We start from the raw sequence: 25,400 nt of genomic DNA on the forward strand, positions 1-25,400 counted from the left end.
CATCTTGTCAGTTTCTCTGGGAAGCCTGAGACTGGTGTTGGAAGAGCCATGGATTCTTGGGGGGCAGGGTGGGGCCTCTGTCCCCCCAGGAAGGGCTCAGGGGCTGAGCAGTCCTTGGGGCTTCCACAGGGAGGATCCTGCAGAAGGACGAGGGCCTCAACGTGCTTCTCAACATCCCCGACTCGGCGAAGGTCGTGGCCTTCAAGCCTGCGCGTCCCGGGCTGTGGTCCATCAAGGTGGGGGCCCTGGGTCCCGGGCGGGGGGAGGCCAGTTTCCGGTCGCTGAGACGCCATCTCCCTCCTGCCTGCCCTGGGGAGCCGAGGGCTGGCGCGTGGGTGGTGGTGTGGGCGTAGCAATGGAAGCAAAGGGTCAAGAACAGCGGGGCAGTATGCTGCTTTGCACGAGCAAGAGGAGGTACAGTGGTTTGAGGTTAATTAGGGAACTTTTAAGAAGGACTTGGAGAAACGATCTGAGTGTCCCGCGGTGGGTGACCGAGCCAGCTTGTGGTTCAGAACCCTGTCCAGTGAAGAAGGTACAAAAGAATCAAGGGTGACCCTGGGGGCATGGCTCAGCGGGATAGAGCCGGCAGGGGGAGGGGGGCCTGCTCTGATATGCAAGGTGCTGGAGGCAGGCTGGACTCCGACACTGTCCTGGGATGGGGCACGCCGCTGCCTTGGAAGGACGTGAGCTCCTGCTAATCGGCGCACACTGAGGGAGCACCTACAGGGTGCCAGGCTCTGTGCTCAGCGCCACAGGGGAAGTGGCAGCATCGCTCCCTGCCCTTCACTGAGCCAAGATCTGTAATGTTAGTGGGGGAGGCAAGGCAGGGGTTGGATGAGAATGGGGAACAGACAGGCCCTGCGAGTGTTGGGGGTGGAGCTGGAAAGGCAGGATGGCCTCACGAGTCCTACTTAGAACAGTGCTGTAGCTGGGGCTTCTTTTACTTCATTTGGGGAGCGTCTGGCTGGACCCCCAAGGAGTAGTAGGTAAGTTGCCCACATATCCGCAAAGGTGTGAAAAATCCAGGCTCTGACATGGGGCTGGGTCAGGCGGGCCGCCTCCTGTCCCGAGCTGGGGCCTGGTCAGGCGGGCCGCCTCCTGTCCCGAGCTGGGACGCTGGGGTGGAACGCTGCAGTGATGTGGGCCCGGGCCTGTGCTAGGTCTATAGCAGCGGCCGCCATTCGGTGAGAATCACGGGAGTGAGCCACATCAACTTCCGAGCCGGCTTCTCCACTCAGCCCTCCCTGGATCTCAACCACACTATTGAGTGGCCCCTGCAAGGTACCGTGCTCCTGGAGCTGCCTTCTGGCGGGGGGGCTCCTCTCTGGGAAACTGTGGGAGCTCTGGGGGCCCAACCGTGAGTGTGGGTGCAGCCATTCTCCCACAGCACAGTGAACTGAGCCCCAGAGCCAGCACGCTCTCCCGTGGCCTCAGCCCAGGGGACACTGGGACCACTACCTTTAGAACATGGATCCCTGCTCCCGAAGGCCTTCAGGACCTTATGCTGTCCCTGTTACTACTGAGTTCACACCTTCCCTTTTCTCTTTATCAAAACTTGTTTGTCTATAACCCCACTTCTTCAGTTTTCCAGTGAACGTCAGGCTTGTCCAATAAACTAATAGGTACAAGTGAGTTGACAGCTTCCGGGAACAGGAGAACGGGGTCTTACTCGGAGAAAGGAATGTCCTGGTGGACGTTTCGATGCCCTAGAGGCTGACAAGGGTTGGCAGCCTGGGGGCCTGTTGGCACTGGAGGCACAGGGTCAGTTTTCCAACCGCAGGTGGCCGACGTGCCTCATCACGACTCCATCTGGACCAGGCAGGGGATCTGGCTCAGGTTGCCAGAGCTCCACGCCAGAAAATACCATCTGCTGGCCAGGGCAGGGGTCCTAACTTATAGTTTGGAAAATATGTTCCCTCGTCATGCGGCTATTCGGAGGGTTTTGCTGTGACCAGCTCAGAAGAGAGATGGGGAGGGACCTAGAGCAGCTCGGGCAAGTGCTGGACCGCTGACTAGGGAGCAAACATGGTGCGTGCCAGACGCTTAGCGCTTTTTGCGAATCGGTACCTCCTCTCCTGTTTGTCCTTCTTCACAGCGCTGTGGGTTTCCCTGACAGGATCAGCAGTAACATCTTAAAAGAGGGGCTGCTCACTCCTTTTGTGTTTGTTTTTGTCAGTAACAGGAAGGGGGACAGGCGGGGAAACTCAGTTCCTATTTTAAAGCCAGGTGAGAAAAGAAATCCTTAGTGGAGTGCTAGACGGGGCGGAAAACTAAATGATCGCCAGGGCTAGTCCCCCATGGAACAGGGGATGGGGATCACAAGTGACCCTCTTGGGTTTCTGCTTTTGATAAAGAAGTGAGTCCAAGGCATTTTTTTTTTAAGAGAAAGATCAAGGCAATTGCAAATGATAAATGGCGTTTGGCACTTGGTCCCAGTGCCAAGAGCTTCAGGGAGGGGGAGGCTGTGGGTAACTGGACAGTGGGTGCCTGAACCCCAGGGAGAGCCGCTGCCAGGCCTTTGGCCGATTGTGGGGACCCGGCATTGACACGCTTGATTTTTGAGAGGAATCTGGACTTGTAGATTTTTATGTGCCCTTTCCAGAGTGTTCCATGTTTCTTCAAAAATGTTAAGGCATATTATGGATCACACCAATCACCCATTGGTCCCCAGTTTATGATGTCTGAGAAAAAAAAATTAATAACTGTCTGAAAAGGAAGAGACCAGACAGAATGTCCCAACTTAACGAAGACAATCATGAAACCCAAGTCCAGTTCTGTGTTCTCTGGGATAGTGTGAAAAGTCCATTTCCAACAAGATAGAGAAGAAAACCAAACAAAAGCTGAGCACGGGCAGCGGGGATGAGGTAGGAGTCAGAGAGTCAGAATTCCCTAACTAGGGCATCTAGGTCGAGCCCACAGCCTGCCTGATGATGGCCCACACCAGAGTTAGTGGGTGGGGGTGGGGGAGCGCCTCTTCCCAGTTCTACTCCATGAGAGTCCACGTCTGCTGAATGGAGCTGATGCTCCCATGGGAAGCCGTGGCTTAGATCGACAGTGGTTTTCAGGACCATGGACAGTAACAAGCTCCCCCATCCCCTTTCCTAATCCCACCCCCAGCATTAATTGTCACAGGGAAAAGAAGGTGAGGGAGCCGGAGTGGGTGAAGGAGAGCCAAGCAGGCTGGTCCTGACCTGTGGTCCTAGGGTCCCTTCTTGGGGAGGATCATGGAGCACGAATGCCGGGCACTGATACCAGTATCTCCTTCCTCGCCCTTCCATCTGCAGGGGTGCCCATCTCCCTGGTGATCAACTCCACGGGCCTGCAGGCCCCTGGCCGCGTGGACTCGGTGGAGCTCTCACACAGCTCAGGGCGGCCCCTCCTGACTCTGCCCACGCAGCCCCTCTCCAACGGATCCACCCATCAGCTGTGGAGCGGACCGCCCTTCCATGCCCCCCAGGAGCGCTTCTACCTCAAGGTGAAGGGCAAGGACCATGAGGGGAACCCCCTCCTCCGTGTCTCTGGAGTTGCCTATAGTGGGGTGGCCCCAGGTGAGTGATTGGGTCGTATGATCCCCAGATTTCTAGCTAACTTGGAGACCCATTTCTGCCAGGAAGCCTTCCAGATTAGATTAGAGTAGATTAGGAATGTTTTTCATTAAACTTCTGTGGACAGCAAGCTCTGCAAGGTATGCTAAGTATTGAGGTGCTTCAAATGTCAACTTTGAGCCCTCAGCTCAAAGATTTAGTACAAAGTCATCCATCCACCCACCCACCCACCCACCCACTCATCCATCCAAATATCCATCTACTCATGCATCCATCCATCCATCATCCATCCACCATCATCCATCCATCCATCCATCCATCTATCCACCCCCCCATCCACCCACCCATCCATCTAAATATCCATCCACCTGTTCATCCAACATTTATTTTGTGTCAGTCATAGTGCTAGGCACTGTAGACACAGCAGCCGGGCAGGCTGTGGGTATGGGTATGATCTTCCGTTATCATAATCAGCATCATAATCATAATCATGGTGATCGCTCCCTATGGGACAGTCCTGGGCCAAGCACTTGCCATGCCTTAGCTAACTGAATGCTTATAGCAGTTCTGAGGTGAGTCCCCATTTTATAGGTAAGGAGACTGAGGCCCCCCACCTCACCAGGTTGCTTTGCGCATAATAAGACAGCTCCCAGGCTATGCCCTGGGTGTAAGAATTATGGACCAAGGCCCTCCACAGGTGACAGCTACTGTTACTGTTATGCCATGTGGGCACAGGTTATTTTGTTGTATCATCTTTGGTTCCCCCGTGTGTTGGCTTTTTGCTGGTTTCTGGTGTGTCCCTGAGGTCTCACGTCCAGGCCAGAAGCTCCCAGAGGGGCGGGTGGAGTCTCTGGCTTTCCAGCTGCCTCTGGTCCTAGCTGGGGTGTCTGAGTTCACTGGTCGTTGGGCTCCATTCTCTCCTCCTGCCCCCTCCCCCCTTTGCCATGGTGGTGGCCTGGGAGGAGCTCACAGAGGTGGATGTCACTGACATGGGGATCTCAGCAAGGGGCAAACGATGCTGTCCACTTCAGTCGGGGTGCTAGGATGGCACCGAGGTGCCAAAGAAGGACTTGAGGATGCTTCTTTCTAGCCTTCTGCCCTCCATTCCCCGATCACCGTGGTCCCCTCTCGTTGGCCTTTGCAGCTTTGAGAGGAATTTTCAGGAAAGAATTTCCTCAGGGGAATAACAGCCTCTTTCTCTCTCCCCTGTGCGTTCAGATGGATCCAAGAGTTGGGAGTGTAGCTCTGGCTTTTGGTCTCCATCTCAGCTCGCGATTAAAGTGTATGTGCGGAGTGGGGGAGGGGTGTGGTTTGGGTTTTTGCTTCCTCCCCTATCTTCCAGGTTCGGGAAGCTGGGAGCTTGGCTGAGAACAGGAGGCTCTGGGTTTGGAGACATGGGGGGCGGTGAGGTCTGGGCTGTTTTGCACACAGCTGAGGACGTGATCGGATGGTCCAACATCCCTGTCCCCTGGGAGGTGGCGGGAAGCCTATAGCATGATGTCACCCGCCACCCTCCCACCCTCAGCTTTGTGCTCAGAGGAGGTCTGGCACGTTGTCTCACCCTCAGAGAATCTCTGGTGGGGATGAGGGAGAGGGCAATACAGGGCTGAGGACACTCCCACGATCACCCAGCGAGACACTGACGTGCTGCCACTGACCCTGGGGGGCAGTTCTCAGACATTTCCATGGAAGTAGCTCCTATAGCCAAGGAGAGAATGTGTCACCCAAAGACCAGGGTCAGGAGAGGGAGGGGCAGTGTCATCTGATGGAGGCCCCAAGGGGCTCATCACAAGCTGTGAGATTTCATTGAAGTCTCTTATTTTATCTCAAAAATTCATGTGAATTTTGCACTGATGACAGCCATGCTCCAACTATCCTTATTTTTAAATAAAAAAGGCTTTCTGCCAACATCTTTGGGTAGAACTGACCCTCCAAGCAGACCCACCCCCACCCCCGGGGAGCCCAGTCTGGGGAGCATTTCATCAGATTTCAGGACTGGTCCAACTTCTCTGTCTGATACAATTGCTAAAATGGTGGCACAGACTGGACCATGGGGGGCAGTCTTCACACAAACCATAAAGAGAGCACCAGCTTTAATTGATGGGCTTGCCATGCCCTGTTCGCATGCCACATGCTTTCCACACACCACCTCTCATCTGTTCCTCATGACAACACAATGAGGTCAGTACTGCAATTAACCCCACTTTACAGAGGTGGAAACTGAGGCTTGGAGAAGTGACGCCACCTGCTCTCAGTGACCAGCGACGGTGGAGCCAGGGGTTGAATCTGGCTTTCTGGCTCCTGGCTCATCCCTATGGGTCTCTGTTTTGCTGGGTGTGGCTAGGGCAGGCTGTGGGGGCGACAGGGCAGGCTCCTGAGTGCTGGTCTTTGCCTCTAGGTGCCCCCCTGGTCAGCATGCCCCCCAGGATCCATGGCTACATGCACCAGCCGCTGCTTGTTTCCTGCTCTGTGCACAGCGCCCTCCCCTTCCGGCTACAGCTGTGGCGGAAAGGAGCCAAGCTGGGCGAGGAGAGGCACTTTCAGTGAGTGGCCGATGGCCGGCCTTTGTCCCCAGCCACAGGGCTCCTGGGGTCCTGATGCCCTGGAGGGATCTGAGGGGAGTATGTGGCAGAAGAGAGACCTTGGTCTCAGTTATACTGCCTTCCAGGGCAGCCCAGCCTGGGCACCTCCCAGGGTGGCCAGGGATAGGGAAGGGTGGTCCCCATAGGCTCCCACCACTGCTGGGTCAGCACCCGTGAAGGAGCCGTGGGTCTTCCTTAGTTTCCAAAAAACTCAACCTGTGCAGGGCCTGGCTCCATGGGAGTCATGGCAGGCAAGACCCTCTGAGATCCTCCTCCTTAATGGATGGCTTCATAAGTCCAGAGCTCAGAGAGGTGAAGGAACTTGCTCAGACTCACACAGCATAACATGGAATTTGCATGTCCTTGGCTGCCTGCCTCTTCTTACCAAGACTCCAAGAGGATTTGGGCCTCCCCTCTGGGCAGGATTCAGGACAGTGAGCCTCCTGAGGGCCCGATGAGGCTGGGGGACCCTGAGTGGGGTCAGTGTGATGTGTGTCTCCAACTGTGGTATGTTCACAGGGAGTCAGGAAATAGCAGCTGGGAAATCCCACAGGCCTCCAAGGCCGAGGAAGGCACGTATGAGTGCACAGCGGTCAGCAGGGCTGGGACTGGACGAGCAGAGACCCAGATTGTCGTCACAGGTCTGACCCTCTTCCTGACTTTTCCCTCTAGGATTTCCTCCCAGGGGGTCTCCTTCTGTGGGGGACCATGCCAGCCAGCGGGGCTGGAAACTGTCCATCGTCCCGAGTCTGGCTGCCCACGCCACCCCCTGCTGCTGGCCCCCCGTTTGGGCTGTCTCACCCAGGATGGCCTGTGGGTCTCCGCTGGAGGCAGGTTGAGAACCTTCACTCGGGCCACCGTGCTGCCCCTCCCAGCCTTGGCCCCACCCCTGGCTTCTTGGCCTGGCCTTCAGGGCTTGACCAGCCCCCAGGCCCTCCCAGAGGCCACTGTCCATCTCGCAGTCCCAATCCCTTATGCCTCCATCAAGAAGGTCATCCAGCTCAAGAAGGTCGGAAATGCTACTGACTGTCTCAAAATGAAATTGGCTTTCTTTTTTAAACTCTGAAAGTCATCTGTCTTGAAGAGAAGAAAAGAAGCCCAACAGGCACGTGAAGATTAGGCCGTCTGCATTCTCTAATCTTACACAAAAGCACAATGCTTCCCATCGGCAGACTGGGAACCATGAACAAGCAAAGAGGATAGAGATGACCTGTATTCCCTCCGCCGTGAAGATGACCGCGAGAGCTCTTTGATTTCTTTACTTCCTCTCAGACCTTTTTCTCTGTGTGCATTTTAACAAAAATGGGAGAAGGCTATAAAAACATATAGCAACCTGGTTTTTTGTCATCTGACAATAGAGCGTGTCAGCAAATAGGCTTATGGCATGAATTAGCAAAAGCTTACTTTTTATAAACCACAGAGAAGTAGTACAGTGTAAGGAAACTTGTCCGCCCATTACTTAGACATAAAAGTTGCTAATCATTTACCATCTCTTCTTTTTCACTTTTTGGCTAAACTCTTTTAAACTCAAACTCAGAGCTTGAGACTCCAAATCCTGTCATCGTCTAATGTACCACAATCAGCTTCGACTACAGGCCTCCCCCCAACACGCCACTACCCAATATGCAGATTGGGGTACACTGGTGTAAATGTATTTAAGGAGATAAAATATATTTCAGGATTTATCTCAACTTTAAAAAGTAGATTTTCCTGTATAACAAAAGACCTATGATCACACCTAATAAAATGAAGTGATGCCTTAGTGCCATTTAATGTGGTCCACAGTCACATTTCCCCATTTGCCCCCGAGTGTCATTTCCGGTTGGTTTCTGTGTTGTTCTCAGAGGCCGCGGAGGTCAGACGCTCTTCTTGAGCACGCGTGCACCTGCGCGCCACACCCATTGGCACGTGTGGCCTCTGTGGCTCCAGCGTTCCCCCTGCAGGTTTTCAGGCCACGTCCCTCGTTAGACCGTCTCTGATCCTGTCACTTCTTGTGGCTTTTGCTGGTCGAGATCGCGGTTTTCTTTGCTCTTCCCTCCTTTGGGGCAGAGGCCTTCGTTCTCCATTTGGAAGTTATAAGAGGCCTATTGTTTGTGCAGAGAATAGCTCTGTACTCTTTACTCTTTCCCTCTTGAGGGTTATTTTAAAATCTGGGCTTTATTCCCCGGGGTGGAAATATGGGCTCAAAGGGTGGGAACAGTGATGCAGCTCTTGTTAAACTTTGCACTTGGCTGTTGTGTGTCAAGTACGCAGACCTCACACAGTCCTCGGCAGCTGTATGTGATGGCTGGGGGAGAATGGCCCCAGGTGGCACCCTTCTGGGATGGTGAGCAGATGCTGGCTAACCGCTCTGCTGGCCCAAGTGTCCCGAGGGACCCATGCTGGGTTCCGGCATCTAGACACCACCGGGGTCTATGGGATGAGGCCCTCCTCCGTGACATCCCCTCAGCGCCTCCTGTGCTCACGTCCCCGCAGACCCCCCGCCGCAGCTGATTCCTGCCCCCAACGTGACCGTGTCGCCGGGGGAGACCGCCGTCCTATCCTGCCAGGTCCTGGGAGAGGCCCCCTACAACCTGACATGGGTGCGGGACTGGCGGGTCCTATCGGCCTCGACAGGCAGAGTCGCTCAGCTGGCCAACCTGTCCCTGGAGGTCAGAGACATCGTCCCCAGTGACGGCGGGCGGTACCAATGCATGGCCAGCAATGCCAACGGGGTCACAAGGGCGTCTGTCTGGCTCCTGGTGCGAGGTGAGGTTCTTCCGGCCACTGCTGTCCCCCCAATTCCATGTACTACTTGACGTTTACCCCAAAAGCCCATCGATCCATCCCCCTGCCCAGACATCCCCTCCGCCAGGCAGCATCAGCCCTTCCAGTGTTTCTGGACCTTCAGAGAAAGAGGAGTCTGTCGCCTTCTGGCCTAAGTCCAGTGGTTCTCACTGTGGGGAAGTTCATCCTCATAGCTAACCTAAATTTCTACTGCTATAGGCCAAGCCCATTTCATTATATCGTGTCCTTTTCCTGTGCCATTGAGCACCTCCGTTGTCCACCCCCTGCCATTACGTAGGACAGGGATGGGGTAGGACAGGGATGGAGTACTGGAAACTTCCGAAAGCCCAGTCATCAGATGTGCTTGTCAGGGGTTGGGCAGCACTGACCAGATGGGGAAGAGACCCACCTGGGAGTTTGAGGACTTAGACGTGGCCTCGGGTCCACCAGGATTTAGACAGATGTACCCCCCGAGCTGCTATGGCCCCAAGTGTAAAAGTGAGTGTATTGAGACGAGCGTTCTCCCCTGACTGGCTGCCTGCGGTGTGTGGAGAAGGATTCTGAGGCCATATCTAGGCCACTGGGGTGGAAGGGGCGTGTGTACTGTTTCCAGATGAGGTAGCCCATGAGGTCTGTCTGAGCCCGACAAGTCTGTAGTACTGTGAGCTTTCTGAGGGCCAGGACAGAACCTAAGTTTGGGGCCAATATTTGTGCAGGCCTTGGGGTCCCCTCATGGTCATGGGCCCTGGCATCTGCCCGACATCTCCCTACGCCTCTCTGGGCTGCTCAGCCCAGAGCTGAACTCCAGGGAACTTGAGGCTCCCCCCGGGGGCTTTGGGGAATCAGCTCCCCATGTGCTCTGGGGATGTAGCTGGGCGGCTGCCTGGTCAACCCAGCCCCCAAGGAAGCCCCTTCTGGGGATTCAGCCTCTTCAGGGCCTTCAGTTTCTATGTCTCTGCCGCCTGTGGCTGTGGTAGGGGATGGGGGTCCAAGGCTGGGGGCCTGGGGTGCACGGCTGCTCTGACAGGCTCTTCCCCGCCTGTCCATTCTTTGAACTACAGAGGCCCCCCAGGTCAGCATCCACACCCGGTCCCAGCGCTTCTCCCAAGGCATGGCAGTGAGGGTCAGCTGCTCAGCCTCTGGGTACCCTGTGCCCCGCATCTCCTGGAGCCGTGACGGTCATACTGTGCAAGAGGACGACAGGTGAGGGGCCCAGCGCTTGGGGCTCTGGGACGGGGAGCAAGGGGACAAGAATTCCCAGGGGACCGCTCCCTGCCTGGGCCTTCTTACCTGTCAGTGGGGGTGTAGCACGTGCCCCGCCTTCCTCCTGGGATCATGTGAGACTCAGGAATGCGATCACTTTGGAAATGTAATGATACCTCAGTGTGGCTCTGGGGTCAGGAGCTACGGCTGCAGAATCCAGCAGACCTGTGGTTGAATCCCGCCTCTGCCATTCAGGCCGTGGGACCTTCGGCAAGTCACCTTGCTTTTGTCTGAGCCTCATGAGTGAGAAAAGACCATGTAAAGTGCTGAGCACACAGCCCAGCACAGAGCAAGCAGTCAGTGTAGGATGGTGGTCACTGGTGGCGCTGTGAATTCGTTTGTTATTATTGATGACTGGAGCGAGCCGTGTGTGCCCCGACCCAACCAGCCCCTTGCTGTTGAACATCTTGTTTTATGGCCTGACTGCAGGATCCATGTGGATGCCCAGGGAACCCTGGTCATTCAGGAAGTGGCCCCAGAGGATACTGGGAATTACAGCTGCCAGGCTGCTAATGAGGTCGGCACAGACGAGGAGACGGTCACCCTCTACTATACAGGTACTCGGGCCACAGGCGTCTCAGCAGAGGGACCTTCCTCCCTCTCTCCCATCCACAAATACCAACTGAGCGTCTCCTGTGGGACAGGCGTTGGGGACGCAGCAGTGATCGTATGCTGCCTGTCCAGGTGGGGCTTGTATTCAGTGGGAGGCACAAAACAAATGCAAGCAGACTAACGAAGCATGTTTGGATGGCGAGGGTGGTATGATGGGTAATGTGCAGGTGGGGCGAGAGGGCAGTGGCTGCCATACACAGGGCCAGCCAAGGCCTCTGTGACAGACCGGAATGGGACAGCACTACAGGCAGAGGGACTGGTGGGACAATGGCCCTGGGGCCGGAATGAGCCTGGGGTGCTCAAGGGACTGCCAGGAGGCTGCGTGGAGAGAGTCGGGTGGAGGGAAGGGCAGGGGAGGGGCGGGCAGCCCATGTAGGACATTTTAGGACCTTGTAGTGTTTCCATTTTTATGGCAAGTTCAATGTGGAACAATAAGGAAGCTTTAGTCCCAGGAGTGACTGGATAGGAAGTTTCTTAAAAACCACCTGTGGCCAGATCTTTCTGGGTGACTGTCCCTGATTGGTGGGGGATGGGAGGAGTGGAGTACTCAGCTCCACCTGTATCCCCCCGCCCCCATCCGCAGCTGTGGAAAGCCACTTTCTCATCCTAGGGAGTCTGTGGGTTGGTCCCAGGTTCCCCACCTGTTCCCCACACAGATCCACCGTCGGTCTCCGCCGTCAGTGCCGTGGTGCTCGCTGCTGTCGGCGAGGAGGCTGTGCTGATGTGTGAGGCGTCGGGGGTACCCCCGCCCCGGGTCATCTGGTATCGAGGTACGTGGGTACAGAGGGGCCTGTGGAACTGTCCAGCTGGGCCGTGGAGGGTCGGCCTCCCAGAATGGTTACCAGGGGCACACTCTGAATGGGGTGGCGGAGAAATGGCCCACCCCAGCAGCACCCCTGCTCCCCCACCCGAGTCCACGCAGCTGACGCAGGACGGCTCAGGAGTTAGGAGCAAGGTTGAAAACCGGCTCCCCTGGGTGATCTTGGGCAAGTGAGCTGGCCTCTCTGAGCCGGCTTCCTTCTCTGGAAAAAGGGGAAAATCAAAGTTGGTTGGGTGAGAATTAACTGAGTCCACGTATGTGAGGTGTCTAGAACAAGCCCGGCACACGGGCTGGGCTCCGCGTTCTTCGTGATGCTGGACGTAGTGATGTGATTTCCTGAGCATCGGGACTAGTAGCAATAGGGTTCTCCAGAGGCGCTTTGTTTCTTTAATACATTAATATTTCACCCATTCTTACATTTTTACTTTTTTTATGGGGAATACTGGGGGACAGTGTGTTTCTCCAGGGCCCATCAGCTCCAAGTCATTGTCCTTCAGTCTAGTTGTGGAGGGCGCAGCTCAGCTCCAAGTCCAGTTGCCGTTTTCAATCTTGGTTGCAGGGGGCGCAGCCCACCATGCCATGCGGGAATTGAACCGGCAACCTTGCTCTAACCAACTGAGCCATACGGCCGCCCCTGAGGTGCTTTTGAGTTAACGACTATAGAGTGTTTTCTCTATGCTGATCACCGAGATGGAGTTTGATTGGCCAGAGTTGTTCTTGCGCCCACACCGGTGGACGTGGGTGCTGGGGCTGTCACTCCAGTTTTTCTAGGAGCAGAATGCAGGGCTCTTTGTCATGTATCAGCCAGGGTCACCAATGTGGCTCCCTCCCACCTAGATATACTCCATCCTTTGCAATACCAGTCTGTGATCTTTTCAGAGCCTCACCTTGACTTTGAGAAAGGCAGGTATTAACTCAGAGTGCTGGCAGGCAGTATTAGCTCCAAGTATGAGCATTGTGTCCAAGAACACAAGCTAGTGAGTGGCAGAAGTCTTGGGACCCCTTATTCAGTGCTTGTGTCACTGTATCCTCTGGCTGAGAACCCTACCAGCCCAGACCTGAATCCCTTTTCATAAAAGGTACCTTGCAATAGAATATTATTTACCCTTGAAAAAGAATGCAATTTAAGTTGTACGAAATGTGAATATACTTAACACCGCTGAACTGTACACTTAAAAGTGGTTAGGATGGTAAATGTTTTATGTTTTTTTATCACAATAAATTTTTAATTTGAAAAAAAGGAATGAAATTCTGATACAACATGGATGAACTTTAAAAACATGATGCTAAGTGAAATAAGCCAGACACAGAAGGACAAATGCTATCCAATTCCACCTGTATGAAATACCTAGAATGTGCAAATTCATAGAGACAGGAAGGAGAATGGTGGGTGCGGGGGGCTGGGGGAGAGGAAGGGGGCATTCGTATTTCATGGGGGCAGAGTTCAGTTTGAAAAAGTAGAAATATTCTGTGACTGACTCCCCTGATTCTGAACCCCTTTTCAAATTTTAGTTTAATTTTTTTATTTGTGATAAAATACACATAACATAAAATTTACCATCTGAACTATTTGTAGGTGCACAGTTCAGTGGCATTAGGTACAGTCACATTGTTGTACAACCATCACCACCGGCATCTCCAAAGCTCTTTTCCCCCACGGCCCCCAGGCCCCAGCCTTGTGAGTTGCAGGAGCCCAGGGTCAGGGGGCAGCCTGAGCCCCTAGCCCCCCATGGTGACCATGGACATTTGCCTGATGTCTCTTATCTTTGATCCAGGAGGTCTGGAAATGATTCTGGCCTCTGAGGCCTCCAGCTCTGGGACACTGAGGATCCCAGCCGCTCAGGAGCGGGATGCAGGCATCTACACGTGCCAAGCTGTCAATGAGTTGGGTGACGCCTCTGCGGAAATCCTACTGGAGGTTGGACGTGAGTGTACCCCTGTCGCCACCTGCCCTGCCCCACCCTTTGCCCGTCTCTGAGCAGAGATGAAAGAACTCTACCAGGTAGCTGGCCACTGTGGAGTTTACGTCACGTGGGTCCTGCACTGGAGACAACGGAGGGCAAAGGGAGATGGTGTATGCATGCCTCTTGCCGGGTCACAAATTGCCCCAAATGCTAAGTATTTACTATTGTTAAAGCAATAGGCGTTTATTATCTCTCAGTCCTGGAGGGTTAGGATTCTGGGAGTGGCTCAGCTGGGTGATTCTGGCTCAGGGTCTCACGGGATTACAGGTTGTATGTTGGCTGGAGCTGCGTGATCGGAAGGCCTGACTGGGGCGAGGGGTCCACCCTAAGCTCATTCACGTGGCTGCTGGCAGGAGGCCTCACTTCCTCACCATGTGGGCTTCTCGTGACTGCAAGGGGCCGAGAGAGAGAGAGAGAGAGAGAGAGAGAGAGAGAGAGAGAGAGAGAGAGAGAGAGAGAGAGAGAGAGAGACAGAGAGAGAGAGAGACAGAGAGAGAGAGAGAGAGAGAGAATCTGAGTCTTTACAGCCAGCTGCAGTCTTGGAAGTGAGATGCCATCACTTCTGCCAGTTATGTTCAATTGGTCACAGACCAGTCCTGGTACATGAGGATGGAGGCGGCTACACCAATCTGTAACTACGAGGAGGCAGGAGTCATTGGGACCATCCTGGAGGCTGCCTGCCCCAGGGACAAGTTTGGGCATTGTCACCCCGAGACTCAAGCTCCCGTCCCGTCTCCATCCCTTACCATCTGTGTGCTTTGGTCAAATGATTGACCTTCAGTTTCCCCAACTGTGAAATGGGGCTAACCATGCCACTTCCCTTATTAGGCAGCTGTGAGGGCTCAGTGACATCAGACACATAATGCTTAGCACAGGGTCTGACCCATCATGAGTGCTTAGCAAACGAGGGGCGACTGTCCCTCTCTCACAGGCAGGGAGCCAGGATTCTCCTGCAGGCGGTGTGGGCCTTGGCTGTGAGTTCCCCTGACGTCTAAGTTCCAGGCCTGGATCCCGGGTACTGGGAACTGCTCGGACCTTGTGGGCACAGCTTCTTGGCACGCTGAGCTGGGACAGATTGGGCTCGGAGGGTTTGCTGCAGCCTCGGCCGGAGAGACAGGTGCTGGGCTTCTGGGGAAGTGCAGAGAATCGAGAATGTGCTTGTCTGGTCTGGGGGGGATGGCCCTGGGGTGCCCTAAGGAGGCGAGCCCTAGGTGGAGTAGGCCCAGTGAGGAGGGTCTGGCCCTGGGGCGACGGCGCCATCTCAGGGTTGGGATCCTCCCAGGCTTGGGGTCCCTCAGCCTTTATTCATTTATTCCATTAGCCATTCCTCCAACAAGTGGTCGCTGGGTGACCAGGCCCTGTGCTCCAGGCCAGGCCCTGTGTTAGGGCCACAACGGCAGGCGAGACTTGGCATCTGCCTTTGCGTTGCTGGTGGGGTCATTGAGAATACTCAGTGTGCCGGGTATCTGGAAGTGGCATCCTCGGGGGCTGTGGGTGCCCAGGGAAGGAGCCTAACCCAACGCTGGAGGTGCGGGAAGGCTCCTTCGAGGAAGTGCTGTCCCAGCTGAATCCAGAAACAGTCAGTCAGATGACAAGCTGGGGATGAGTGTTCAGGCAAAGGGAACAGCCTGTGCAGATCCCCCGGTGGCAAGAGAAGTGCTGCAGGGAGTGAGACACAGAGAGGGTGGGGAGAAGGGTGCCGAGGTGGCTGCTACCTGCTCTGGGTCACTCCTGGCCTGGCCTCCGGAGCTGCACCGAGTCTGGGCTTTGTCCTGTGGGGTGGTGAGAGGTTCTAAGGAGGTCTGAGTGTGCTCAGGCTTTCCCTAGAGGGGGTGCAGGGCGTGGCTGGCCTCTTGGGTGGGGCTGGGTGGGCGTGGAAAGCCATGGGCTTAGAGCCTGATAATAATGAAAACAAGCTAACACTTCCGTGAAGTTGCTAAGTGCCAGGGCCAGCTGTAAGCAGGGTTCACGTGCTGACATGAAATCCTCACAACGCTTTGGGGGTGATCCCCTTTATAGCTGGGGAAAACGCGGCACAGAGAGGTTAAGTGACTTGCCCAAGGTCACACAGCTGGCAAGTGGGCAGAGCTGAGATCTGAACCCAGAGTCCTGGCCTTTAGCCCCTGGACTCGACCCTATCGCTCACCAGCAGGGTGAGCTGGGACGTTCCTTGTCCACTCTGAGCCTCAGGCTCCTCAGCTAAGATGTGTGAGTGGGACATAAAAAAGGCCTGGAACCCTGGGCTGCGCTCAGTGCCACTATCGGTAGGTTCTGGGTGAGCAGAGGATGCCCGGGGCGGGCTGCATTCTCACGGGCAGTCATCCTTTGCTCCACATCTGATTTATTTTCAGTGAAGCCTTATTTCCGTGGGCCCAGGCTGATGGGCTACCTGGTCCTGCTTCTTCACCTATAAAGCGTTGGTCTTGGGGCCATCTCCTCATGTCAGAGGTAGAGGTGTCTCACATCCTAAAGGTGGGCTTCTGGGGTCACTGGGCCACCGTGGCCTCTGGCTTTTAGGTCACGGGAATGGGTGGACAATAGCCCAGCACCTGTGTGTCGGGGGCAAGTCGGCCTGGCAGCAGTGGTGGGAAATTGAATTTCCTGCCCATCTGGGTGGCAGCTGTGGCCCAGCCTTCCTGGCCAGGCTGGCAGAGCTTTCCAGAGCCAGGAAAGGATGGGTGCAGTGCCCCTTTCTGCAGTTGAGCTGAGAGCTGGCTTCCTGGTGGCATTTGGAAGGAGAACAGCCTCCTCCTGTAGGACAGCGTTTGTAGACCAGCCTGCAAGGGGCTTTTGTGTGGACCTGGACCTGGCATTTGGCAGCTGAGTCCTGGATCATTGTCTAGGTCCTGCGGCTTATTCAGCTAAGTTATTTACGTCTCTGAGCCTCGCTTTCCTCATCTGTGAAATGGGGATGGTAATAGTAGAGCCTTGCTCATAGGGTCCTTGAGAGATGTAATGAGATAATGTGTTTCATTCAGGCCTCGCATGGCTCAGTACTCAGTCCACCTGCAGCCAGTAGGCGGGGCCAGGCTGACAAGGGCCCGTTGAGGCTGAGGGAGGTGGCGTGATTTATCCCATGGCTGGTGACTGGACTCTGTGGCAGACACCCCTCCCCGAGTTCCGTGCCATTTCTGTTTAAAAATGGCCCTGAGCACCCTGCTGGATGTCTGTCTGAATGGATGGCCGTCCACCCTCTCTCATTTCAGTCCCTGCTTCCTGTCCCCAGCCTGGAAGACCCTGGTTGCTGAGAGGACAACAGGGGAGCAGGGGGGATGCTTTTGTGGGTACAAGGATCCTCTGGCCAGCGTGGGGGAGCAGGAGAGAAGCAGAACTGGGCTCTGATCGTATTGGGGGGCTTCCCCACCAGGTACAGCGGGCCCAGGGCCTGCAGTACTTTTAGGGGCCCGGGATAAACTCTGATTTTGATGTTTTTAAAATCAGAAGAAAAGAATGAAAGACAATGATTAGATAAAAATGAATCCAGCCGGATTGTGTTAGTTTTTGTACCAATGCAGTCATAAAATGTAATTTTTAATATTTTTTTTTGGAGGAAGAGACCCATGAAAGTCATCCTGCAGCCCTGGCTAGTGGACTGAGGCTCCGGGCCCAATTGCACTATCTTTATATGGAGAAAGGAGTCCTTGGGGTACAGAAGCCCTTCTCCCCCAGCCTGACTCGGTCTCAGTCACCCTGGGGTTCCCTCTGAATGCAGGGTTGGGCCTGCGGGTGGCCTGTCCTGTGGTCGCCTTGCCCACCCACGCAGTCTTTGGGTCTGAGACTGCTTCCCTGCTCCTGGCTAAACTGAGTCAAGGCTGACCGAGCTCTCCTTCCTGAGCTGGCTCATCCCCGCCAGCCCTGCCCCCAGGGCTCTGAGCCACAGGAACGGGCACGCGCTGGGGTGGGGGGGTGGTAGAGGAGACTGGGGGGCTGCAGGGTCTGGAACCTTAAGGTATTGGAACCGGGGTGAATAGGGTTACCTCTCTGGATGGGGAAACTGAGGTCCAGAGTAGTGAAGGGGTTCATCCGGGGGTGCCCAGTGGGGCAGAGGCAGAGTGGGAACCCCTGCCCAGGCTGTGGGCCTTGAGGCTGGTGCCCCTGGCCCTAGGGACCAAGTAGGTGGAAGGGAAGCTGGTACCTTTGTTATGGCCACTTGGCTGCAGCTGTTAGAATCCATGGGGGCCTTGGGGTTGGGGGGAGTATGGCTCAACCTGCTGGATCCAGTTCACCCCATCCCCAGCTCCTCTGATGACAAGGGCATGGGGGAAGGCAGAAGCAGCATCCGAGGTGGCCAGATGCTCCTGTTCTGCCCCTTCCAGGCTGGTGGCCAGCATGCTTCGGAGGGGCCATTTTTCTGGGTACTCCAGATTCCCCACAAACAACGTCGCTGCAGCCTCAACTGATGAGACCTGGGCCTCTCCAGGGAGCGCTGGCAGCTGCTGTGACATCCAGCTGTCTGTGGGCATTTGCAGTTTCAGGCCAAGATGAAAGGGCTGTTCCTGGGGAAAGCAGACAGGCAGAGCCAGCTTGAGGTCCCTCCTGGGGTTACTGCAGAAGGTCACCTGGGAGACTGTGAGGGGGGGCTCCCTGGGAGACTGAAAGCAGAAGTGGCTGAGCCCCGAGGATGGCGCTCTAGGAAGAACACTGGGCTGAAAGCCCGGCCCCCCACCCCCCATGTGCTGCAGCCCTTAGGACTGTCCTGCCCCCTCTTCTGGCCAACAAAGGGACCAGAGGACCTTCAGCTCTGTGAGGGTTCTGGGGTCCCACATTATCTGGGGACTCCAGGTGAGGGAGGGGGGGATGACTGCAGAGGAGGCTGAGGCAGTTTTCTGGGCAGGGTCTGAGTCTCAGATCTGGCTGCTGTGGGATTCACCCTGAGACAGGATGGAAGAGCTGGGTGCGGCTCTGGCTGGGGCGAGTACATAGGGGGACTCAGGGGTGTGGTGGTGGAGAGCCTGGGCCTTAGCAGCAGCCAGACCTGGGCTCTGAGTCCAGCTCTGCCATAGATTTTGAGCTGTGCCCTTGGGCAGGTTCCTTAATCTCCCTGACCCTCAGTTTCCTCATCTGTAAAATTGTAATACTATTGTATTACTATCAGTACAATAGGATTGTAATGCTATCATTTCATCAGGTTATGGAGACCATTCATGAAATGATGCGCCTAAAAGCACCACCTCCATGCTCATCACTTAGTAGGCATTCCAGATGCCACCCTTTATACTTATTATTTGCTTATTATTGTGAGGGTCCTTCTCTTCTCGGGGGGAAGTTCAGGCCTGGGAGGATGATGGGGGAAGAGAGTGTGCTTTGCGACAGCCCAGAGTCAGGGACCAAAGCTGGGCTGTTTGGGGGCTAAGGAGGGAGGGGGTCAGGAAGCAATCTGAGAGAGACAGGGGAGCGGAGGCCTGCCTGGAGGAGGGAGGTGTGAGCTGGGCCCCACAGGCGGGCTGGGTGGAGCGGGGAAGGCAGGCGTTGAGGGTACCTGGCCCTGGTGTTGAGCCACAGCTCTGCCCAGGGTGGGGGTGATGGCAGAGCTGTGTCCCAGGGTCCAGGGCTCTGCAGGACGAGTACCCCTGTCTGAGGCGAGCTGCGAGCAGAGGCTTTCTGGGATTCTGAACCGCGGCAGCTGCCAGGCCCCGATGAAAAAGAAGAGGCGTGCGGGTGGTGTCTGAGGTTGGGTCCAAGACTGCCTTCCTCTGTGTAGTGATTTTCCAAGTTCTGTTTATATCTCCCTGGAACTTCCCTAATCCCTGAGGCCTGGAGGGAAATTTGATGTCATGATTTGGATGGATGGGGGTTGATTTCTGGAGAGAGATGGAAAGAACAAAGAGGAGGATCTTCCATGGAGCTGCATGCTAAGCGTTAATGAAGGCCGGGGGACCTTCCTGGCCCTGGGTCTGGGATGGGAACCCGAGGACAGCGCCCAGAGGCTGCAGAGGACAGGGTCTGGGCCTGTCTGGAGGCTGACCTGCTCCTGGCCTGCCGAAGGGCTGAAAGGATCATGAGAGTCTGTCTGGGGAAATAACTTATCTTTCCTCCCTGGTTATAAAAGGAAGACAATGCTAACAAGAAAAGTTTGGAAGAAACACTACAAACTATTAGCAGTGGTGACCTTGGGCAGGGGCATGGGATCTGGGGACCTGTGGAGCAAAAATTAGGGAAATACACTATGGTGTGTGTTTAATTCTTTTATAACTCAGGTGAGCAGGGCAGCCTTCTTCAGGCTTATTGTCCTGGTGTAATTATTAATATGGCCCTTTTCACTCTCCAGTGTCCCCGTTTGGACCATAAAGTGTAAGGTCACATTCTGTGTAATAAGCATGCTTTGCTTTTGTAATAGTACTTTATATGCTCATTACAAAAAGTTCAGCAACAGAGAAAGATGTAGAGAAGAGATTAAAGATGGCCTATCAACTCCCCATGAACTTGGCTTTCTGGGGTGGCGTACGCAGAAGGGGCCGTGGAAATGGTTGCCCAAATCCAGGACACCTGCACGAGGAAGCATCCTTGGCCCAGGAGAAGGGCGAGGGGGCAGAGTGTGACTTGCAGCCCGTTGGAGGTGGGCTCTAGAAAGTCCCTGCCAGGAGCATGTGTGTGGCTCCCCTACACGTCCGGGCAGAGCGAGGTCCCCGTGACCCCAAGGCTTATAAGGCGTGTCGGCAGTTTCACGCCACCAAAAGCTGCTCCCTCCGCCTCATCCCTGAGAGTTCTCCAGGGGCGGACCCCGCAAAGCTCAGGTTGACCTCAGAGCCCTGGATATGAGTCAGCTCCCAGGTTCACGAGGGCCAGGCTGGAAGAGGGGGAACCTCCCAGTGACGGGAGGGGAGGCAGGCGTTGGGAACAGTCCCCTGGGGGCTGGGTGGGTGAAGCCGCCAGGCATGGCTGATTGGTCACCTCCTGCAGACGCTCCCCAGCTGATGGAGCTGCCCCGGGATGTCACTGTGGAGCTGGGCAGGAGTGCCCTCCTGGCATGTCGAGCTGTGGGCCGCCCTCCCCCGACAGTCACCTGGCGCCGTGGAGACGGCCAGCTGCTGGAGCCCAGGCGGGGCAGCAGGACCGGGCAGCCCCATTCAGGAGTGCTGTTCTTTGAAAGTAGGAGATTGGGGCTGGAGGAAGGTGGGCAGGGGAGACAGGATGGCTTCCAACACCCTGAGCCTGTAGGCTGGGTGGCTGGGAACAGGACCGAGCCCCAGCACTGACCATGGGTAATGCAGAGTCATGTTTGGCTGGGTGACTCTCGTCAAGTCATTTCAGTAAATTGAACAGGCCGTAATAATGATAACGGCAGTACTACTACCTGGGTTTAATAACAGGTTACCTTAAGGGGTTGTCGTGTGGGTAATACACATGAAGTGCTTAGCACAGTTCCTGACACATATGTGTTAGCCATCGTCATCCCCATCGTCATCCCCATCGTCACTACTACTAAAGCTACTGTTCCTATGTATAATGTGCTACTCTGGATGCTGGGCAGTAGTCACATCATCTTATTGATCCCCTCAATCACACTATAAGATACATGTATTGATAAATTATGCCCATTCTACAGATGAGCAAACTGAGGCCTTCTCACCCTCACACGTCCCAGCTGCATGCCCCTTCCCTCTCCTCTCTGCCATCCCAGCCCTCCCACCTAACCTCTGCAGGGCCAGGCTGTGCTGAGGGCTCCCTCTGCACTGGGGAGCGGAGCCTGTGGGGCCTGGAGCCCTGGTGTGCCCCAGCAGTCAGGCATCCTTCTTTTCTGCCCCTCAGGTGTGGTCCCTGAAGACCAGGCCCTGTATGTCTGTGAAGCTCAAAATATCTTTGGGAAGGTCCAGGTGGAGGCCCGGCTTGTGGTGACTGGACATGGTTCGCTGGTGGACCTGGAGAGGCGGGGGAGTTGGGGAGGCGGGGGCACCCCCAGGGAGGCCCCCCAATGGTGACCCATCCTTTGGACAGATGTGTCCACAGCTAGGTTCTCCGAGAGGAGCATCTGGGTTCCTGCTTGCTAGGCAGTGTGCCTCAGGAAATGTGCCCTTTGACCCGTTGGGGTTCCTGTGGGGAAAAGCGGGGGCCTCTGTCCCCCAGATAACTACCCACAGGAATCTAGTGTGCTCAGCACTGTCTCCTCTCCCCACAGCTCCCCCACAGATCGCCAGCAGTGCCTCCACCGTCCGGGTGCTGGAGAGACAGCCTGTGTCCCTGCCCTGTGTCATCCTGGCCGGGAGGCCCCTCCCAGAGAGGCGCTGGCTCAAGGCCGGTCTGCCGGTGAGTGCTGGGCTCCTCCGGGCATGGTGGGCAGTGGCTCCTGGGGACCAAGGGGACTGTCACATTCACACCTTGGTCTCTACGTTGCTGTTCCCCTATTTTGGAATGTCCTCTTCTTTCCTCCCTCTCTTTGCGGCCTCTTTCCAGAACCTTCTTTGGTAAGTTGCTGTAGCATCATCACCCTCTAAAGTCCTGCCAAGGCTCGATGTGGCTGCCGGCCTCCTTGGAGCTTAGCAGGAGGGTCTGGCCTCCATTAGTGCAGAGGGCTGGGGAGCAGGAATTTGGTGGAGGCACAGACGCGATACATTGGTCACCCTGTTCTGAGGGACCCAGAGCAGAGATGTGACCTGCGCAGCTGAACGTGTGCCTGACTACCTAGCCCAGTGCCGGGCACGCAGTGGCCGCTTTATCCTCTCGTGTGGATTTGGTTTTCTCCTTGTCTTCTATTCCCCTCTCCTGTTCATACCTTAGCGTCCCTCCCCCTCAATTCTTCTGCCCTGCCCTCAGATACACTGGGTTCCTTATGCCCTTGAGGCTATAAAGAGGGGCCCTCACCCCCCATTTGACTTCAAAGCACCAGCAGACGGGCAGACGCTGGACACCTAGAGAGGCAGTGACCGCGTGGTCGTCTGTTCCCGCCGTCCCTGCCCCTCGCACGAGGCAGACAGCGTGCTGCTCGCCGAGCGTGCAGGCTTTGCAGAGGCTGATGGTGACGGTGACTCACTGTCAGCCTGTGTACTTGGACATGACCCGAGCAGGACCGTGTCGGGAGCGTGGGCTGGGTGGTGAGGAGCCTTCCTGAGTAGAGTCCGATGGGCATGGGGGAAGGAGTGGCTGTGGGCCTCGCTGATGCCAGGTCAGGGAGTGGCTGGAGATGAAGGGACACTGAGGGGAGCCCTGCCTGCTCAGCTGCCGAGTGCCAGGAGCAGAAATGCCCTCAAGCTTGCTCAGCCTGAAAGGGCCTGGTACTGAGACATCCAGGAGCGTCTCCTGAACTTGAGAGCAGATGTGCAGTCAGGCTCATGAGACAGGCTGGCAGAGGGGCCAGGCCCCTCACCAAGGATGGACCGACTGGCTGCACATCTTCATGGAGGGCCCATTCTGGACCAGCACTCCCCTCCTGGTGCTGATGTGCCTGGGCAGCCACCTGGAGCCACTGTCCCTGCCTCTCTCTGGGACCACACCTGATGTGGCCACACCTCTGCTCTGCCCTGCATGGCTGTTCTCTCCCTGAAGATAGGTTGTCCCTCCTCTCTGTGGCCTCAGAGTGGAAGGGAAGGGCCCTGGAGCCCCAGCCTCTACTCAGTAAAGGCTCTGGTCCCAACCCCACACTCCCAGGAGAGGCCCCCGTCAGCCCGGCTTGGGTCAGGCGTCTTGCCCTGGTCCAGTTGGCCATGGGAGCGTGGGGTCAGGGCTATGCCGGGGATCTGGCCCTCCAGTCCTTGAGGGTCTGTGGGGGTGGACGGGTCTCAGGGGAGGGGGCTTGGGGCTGGGCAGTCATGGCATCACCCCCCCACGAGCTCCGCCCCCTTCTCAGTCGTCCAACCTGCTCCCTGCTGGCCTGGCGGGCAGTGCGGTCTCTGAGGGCTCTCTCTTAGCTGGCTTGGAATGGGCCTGTGGTCCAATCTGGTGCTTCCTCACCCTTACCAGCTCCCACCTGGCAGCCGGCATGCCGTCCGAGCCGACGGCAGTCTCCACCTTGACCGGGCCCTGCAGGAAGACGCAGGGAGGTACAGCTGTGTGGTCACCAACACAGCTGGCTCTCAGCATAGGCATGTGGAGCTGGTTGTCCAGGGTGAGTCCTGGGGCCCCACGGTGGTAGGGGTGGGGGTGGGGACTGGAGAGGATGGAGGAAGCCTGGTGGGGGAACTTGATCTTGAATACCTGTGTTTAAAAACATTGCGAAAATAGTACATATTCATTGTAGGAAATGTAGAGATTGGACAAGTAAAAAAAAAAATACTCCTGTAATACTAATAGCTGAGAAGAACCAGAATCATTTTACATTTTGGTGTGTATCTTTCATACTGTCTGCACACACAGCTCCTATATATATATATATAATAAACTGTATATATTATAAATTATATATATGCTTTACATAAGTTGTATATAAATCATATTTATACGATATAGTCTTTATGTATTATATATGTATCTATACTTCTATCCATCTATCTATAAATTCTTTATAAACACATATAGATAAATATTTTAAAACCAAGCTGGGAACGTTATATTACGGTCTCGCAACCTGAGTGTTTCTCAAGACAATATGTGATGACTGTTTCTATCAGAACATTCCCAGAAGCATCGGTTTAAGATGGCGTGTCCCGCATGGATGAGCCACAAGTACCTAACCTGTCCCCTCGTGTCCAATTTCTCACCAGCATGAATACCCTGGGCAGAAATGTCCTGTGGCAACTTTGCCCACGTCATGGATTGCTTCCTTAGCATAAACCCTTTAATGTGGAATTGAGTAGGGGTCGTGGAGAGTGACAGTTTGACTTTTCATACATTTTGCCCAATTACTCTCCCACCCACAGCGTTGGAGAATCCCTGTTCCCCTTCACCCACCCAACCAGGAACTGCCGTTCTTTTTAATGTAAGACGAGAAATTTAAAGGAAGTTTGGTAACATCTTGCAATTTACCCAGTATGTTAATATCCTTTTTGTTTTTAAATTTATTTTATAAAATCCCCAAGGGATGAGCGGGAAGAACACTTTGTTCCCCATTTTTTAGGGGAAAACCAAAGTCCAAGAGGAGGCTGGGTCTGGAGCCCAGGTGTCTTGTTTCCCCATAATTCCAATTAACCATAGCGATCAAGGGTTGGAGACCTCTATGGGGTCCTATGTATGTTTCACTTCATTTTCATAACTACATCCAGAGATGGTATTTAAAGAGCCCCCGAGAAGTTAAGGAAGCTGAGGCTCAGAGACGGGAGTAACTGGACAAAGCCACAGGATCAGCAGACCAGGCTGCTCTGCAGACTGTGTCACCCCCTGATTGCCCACTGTGCTGGCACAGCCTCTCCTGCGGGGGTGGGTGAACAGCTCTGTTGTTCTGCTTCCCCTCCTGACTTGTCCACACCCAGTTCCCCCCACCCCCACTCCTCCTGGAGACCGCAAAGCTGCATGGTACCTAGAATGGATCTGGCACTTGTTTGCAAGTTCACTGTGTTCTGTGAATACTATTTCCTGCCATTTCTCATCTGTCCATCCCCAGAGATTGGGGAACGGATTGAGGTTCACTCGGCTTTTTTGCTGATCAAGGAATATGGGTGCCCAAAGATTAAGTGGTTTAAAGTCTAGAGCAAAGAAATGGCCCAGTGGGTTCTCAGGCACAGGCTGCCCTTTGTCTGGGCCCGGAATTTATAGCAGTGATGGCTGTGGATACTACTCCATTTGTATTCCGTTGAAATTGTTTTTGTGTGTGTGGTAAAATATACACGACATTAAAATGACCATTTTAACCATTTTTAAGTGCACAGTCCAGGGGCAATCACATTGTTGTGTCACCATCTCCACCATCCATCTCGGAAACTTTCTTAGCTTCCCAAATTGAAACTCTGTCTCCGTCAAAGCCAAACTCCCCATCCCCTCC

General features: G+C 55.1%; 1 protein-coding gene across 1 annotated transcript in view; it reads left to right on the plus strand.

The window, feature by feature from the left end:
* Window positions 1–25,400, plus strand: part of HMCN2 (hemicentin 2) — a 135,210-nt gene that overhangs the window by 24,719 nt on the left and 85,091 nt on the right. Inside the window, exons 6-19 of the mRNA XM_081065560.1 lie at window positions 130–236; window positions 1,161–1,281; window positions 3,285–3,548; window positions 5,944–6,088; window positions 6,647–6,768; window positions 8,603–8,875; window positions 9,955–10,096; window positions 10,586–10,713; window positions 11,425–11,538; window positions 13,364–13,513; window positions 20,453–20,641; window positions 21,302–21,397; window positions 21,669–21,796; window positions 23,447–23,591. Of these exons, the coding sequence (XP_080921686.1) occupies window positions 130–236; window positions 1,161–1,281; window positions 3,285–3,548; window positions 5,944–6,088; window positions 6,647–6,768; window positions 8,603–8,875; window positions 9,955–10,096; window positions 10,586–10,713; window positions 11,425–11,538; window positions 13,364–13,513; window positions 20,453–20,641; window positions 21,302–21,397; window positions 21,669–21,796; window positions 23,447–23,591 (2,124 nt within the window). The remainder of the gene's footprint in view (window positions 1–129; window positions 237–1,160; window positions 1,282–3,284; window positions 3,549–5,943; window positions 6,089–6,646; window positions 6,769–8,602; window positions 8,876–9,954; window positions 10,097–10,585; window positions 10,714–11,424; window positions 11,539–13,363; window positions 13,514–20,452; window positions 20,642–21,301; window positions 21,398–21,668; window positions 21,797–23,446; window positions 23,592–25,400) is intronic.

This window comes from Rhinolophus hipposideros (assembly GCF_964194185.1).
Source record: "Rhinolophus hipposideros genome assembly, chromosome: 11".
In the NCBI taxonomy this organism is placed as follows: Eukaryota; Metazoa; Chordata; class Mammalia; order Chiroptera; family Rhinolophidae; genus Rhinolophus; species Rhinolophus hipposideros.